The sequence below is a fragment of the Elaeis guineensis genome, chromosome 1, assembly GCF_000442705.2.
Source record: "Elaeis guineensis isolate ETL-2024a chromosome 1, EG11, whole genome shotgun sequence".
Taxonomy (NCBI): Eukaryota; Viridiplantae; Streptophyta; class Magnoliopsida; order Arecales; family Arecaceae; genus Elaeis; species Elaeis guineensis.
In genome coordinates, this window is record NC_025993.2 from 162,384,125 (window position 1) to 162,385,496 (window position 1,372).

The 1,372-nt window shown below is 36.4% G+C and overlaps 1 protein-coding gene across 2 annotated transcripts in view; it reads right to left on the bottom strand.

The window, feature by feature from the left end:
- The window catches only part of LOC114913087 (uncharacterized), a 1,633-nt gene continuing 261 nt past the window's right edge, over nucleotides 1-1,372 (bottom strand). Inside the window, exons 1-3 of one of the 2 annotated variants that reach the window (XR_012137955.1) lie at nucleotides 974-1,190; nucleotides 343-575; nucleotides 1-214 (exon numbers count right to left, since the gene is read on the bottom strand). Coding sequence is in view for 1 of the 2 variants with exons in the window: in XM_029261662.2 (XP_029117495.1) it covers nucleotides 149-214; nucleotides 343-575; nucleotides 1,199-1,202 (303 nt within the window). In the remaining variant the exon portion in view is untranslated. The other variant, XM_029261662.2, reaches the window with a different exon arrangement.

The window sequence follows — 1,372 nt, forward strand, 5'->3', positions numbered from 1 at the left end:
AATAGTAAAGCTTGCATGACAGCACTTATATCATATACGAAAATGATAAATATTTACATTGTCAAACATGGTTGAATTTTTATTACAACTCAAAAAAATCAAAAATATAAAAAGATACATCACATATAAAACTCCAAAAAGAGCCAAACTAAAGCTTTTGACCCTCTGACGGCTTATCAGGATCATCTCCATGACTCTCGGACGTACCAGAAGCCTATGAGAAGAAGATAGCAATTTTAGAAGTTGAGAATACAAAAATCATAATGTATTGTAAATTATCAACCTCATACAAAAATATATATGATAATTATATAAAATATACGCATAAATATAATAATTTACCTGAGGTTGGGAAACCTTCTCCAGTAAGGATGTAATATGGCTAAGCTGAGTTTCAATTTTGCCCATCTTTTCACCATAGCTCTTTTCCATGGACTCCATTTTTGTCTCAATCTTCCGCCTCAAGTTCTCCAACTCTTTCCGATGCTCCTCCATTATCTCTTTTTTCTGCTCTTCCAACCTACGAGCGTCTACAGTGTTGTTGCTCAGTTTAACATCCTGAGCATATATGCGTACTGCAGACAAAAGAAAACAATAAGAAGAACAAAAAGAAGAAACAAATTAAATGACATCAAACTAACTTGATCTCCTAAGTTTTAAATTCAAAATCCAAAAAGACCCATTCAAAAAGGGGAAAAAAAGAGATAATACTCTAGAATAGGTAGTGTGACACATTTGTATTAATTCACACAGACACACACACACAGACACACACAGAGAGAGGGAGGAGGGATTTAAACACTATTGTTTTTCCAGAATCTCAAATCATAAATGGGGAAAAACTGTGATTTAGAAAACAGACGGATATATGAATGAAGCTTTTGGTTTTCTACGGTTACATATTTCTGTGTATCTACAATGTTTTATTTTTATTTTTATTCTTATTTTTTTTGCTTAGTCTGGCAGGTAGTACCTGTGCCTTACGTAAAGCTCCATTATTGTTTAAAGATCTGCCGGATATCCCATGCTTCCTTCTTGAATGAGTTTTCTTAAAAAAATAGAATACTTAAAGAAACAACAGTCGTTTTGATGAGATTAGGGAGGCAAAAGCAGTCCATAGGTCCATGCAGCAAAATGCCTCAAATTTCTCCTCGAGCCAATTATGCAACTTAGCCCATCGTTGTTGGGAAATTCTTACACATGCTTAATTAGATACTTGATCTAGCTTGGAGTTCACGAGCACGAGGAGGAGGGATTTTCCGAGCCAATCAGCAATACGAGCACCGAGCTCCTCGGCGAGGCCGCGGCGCCAAAAAAATCCCTAATCCAGTCGTGAGCTTCACTCTCACAACTGCCTTGATCGGGACCGGGA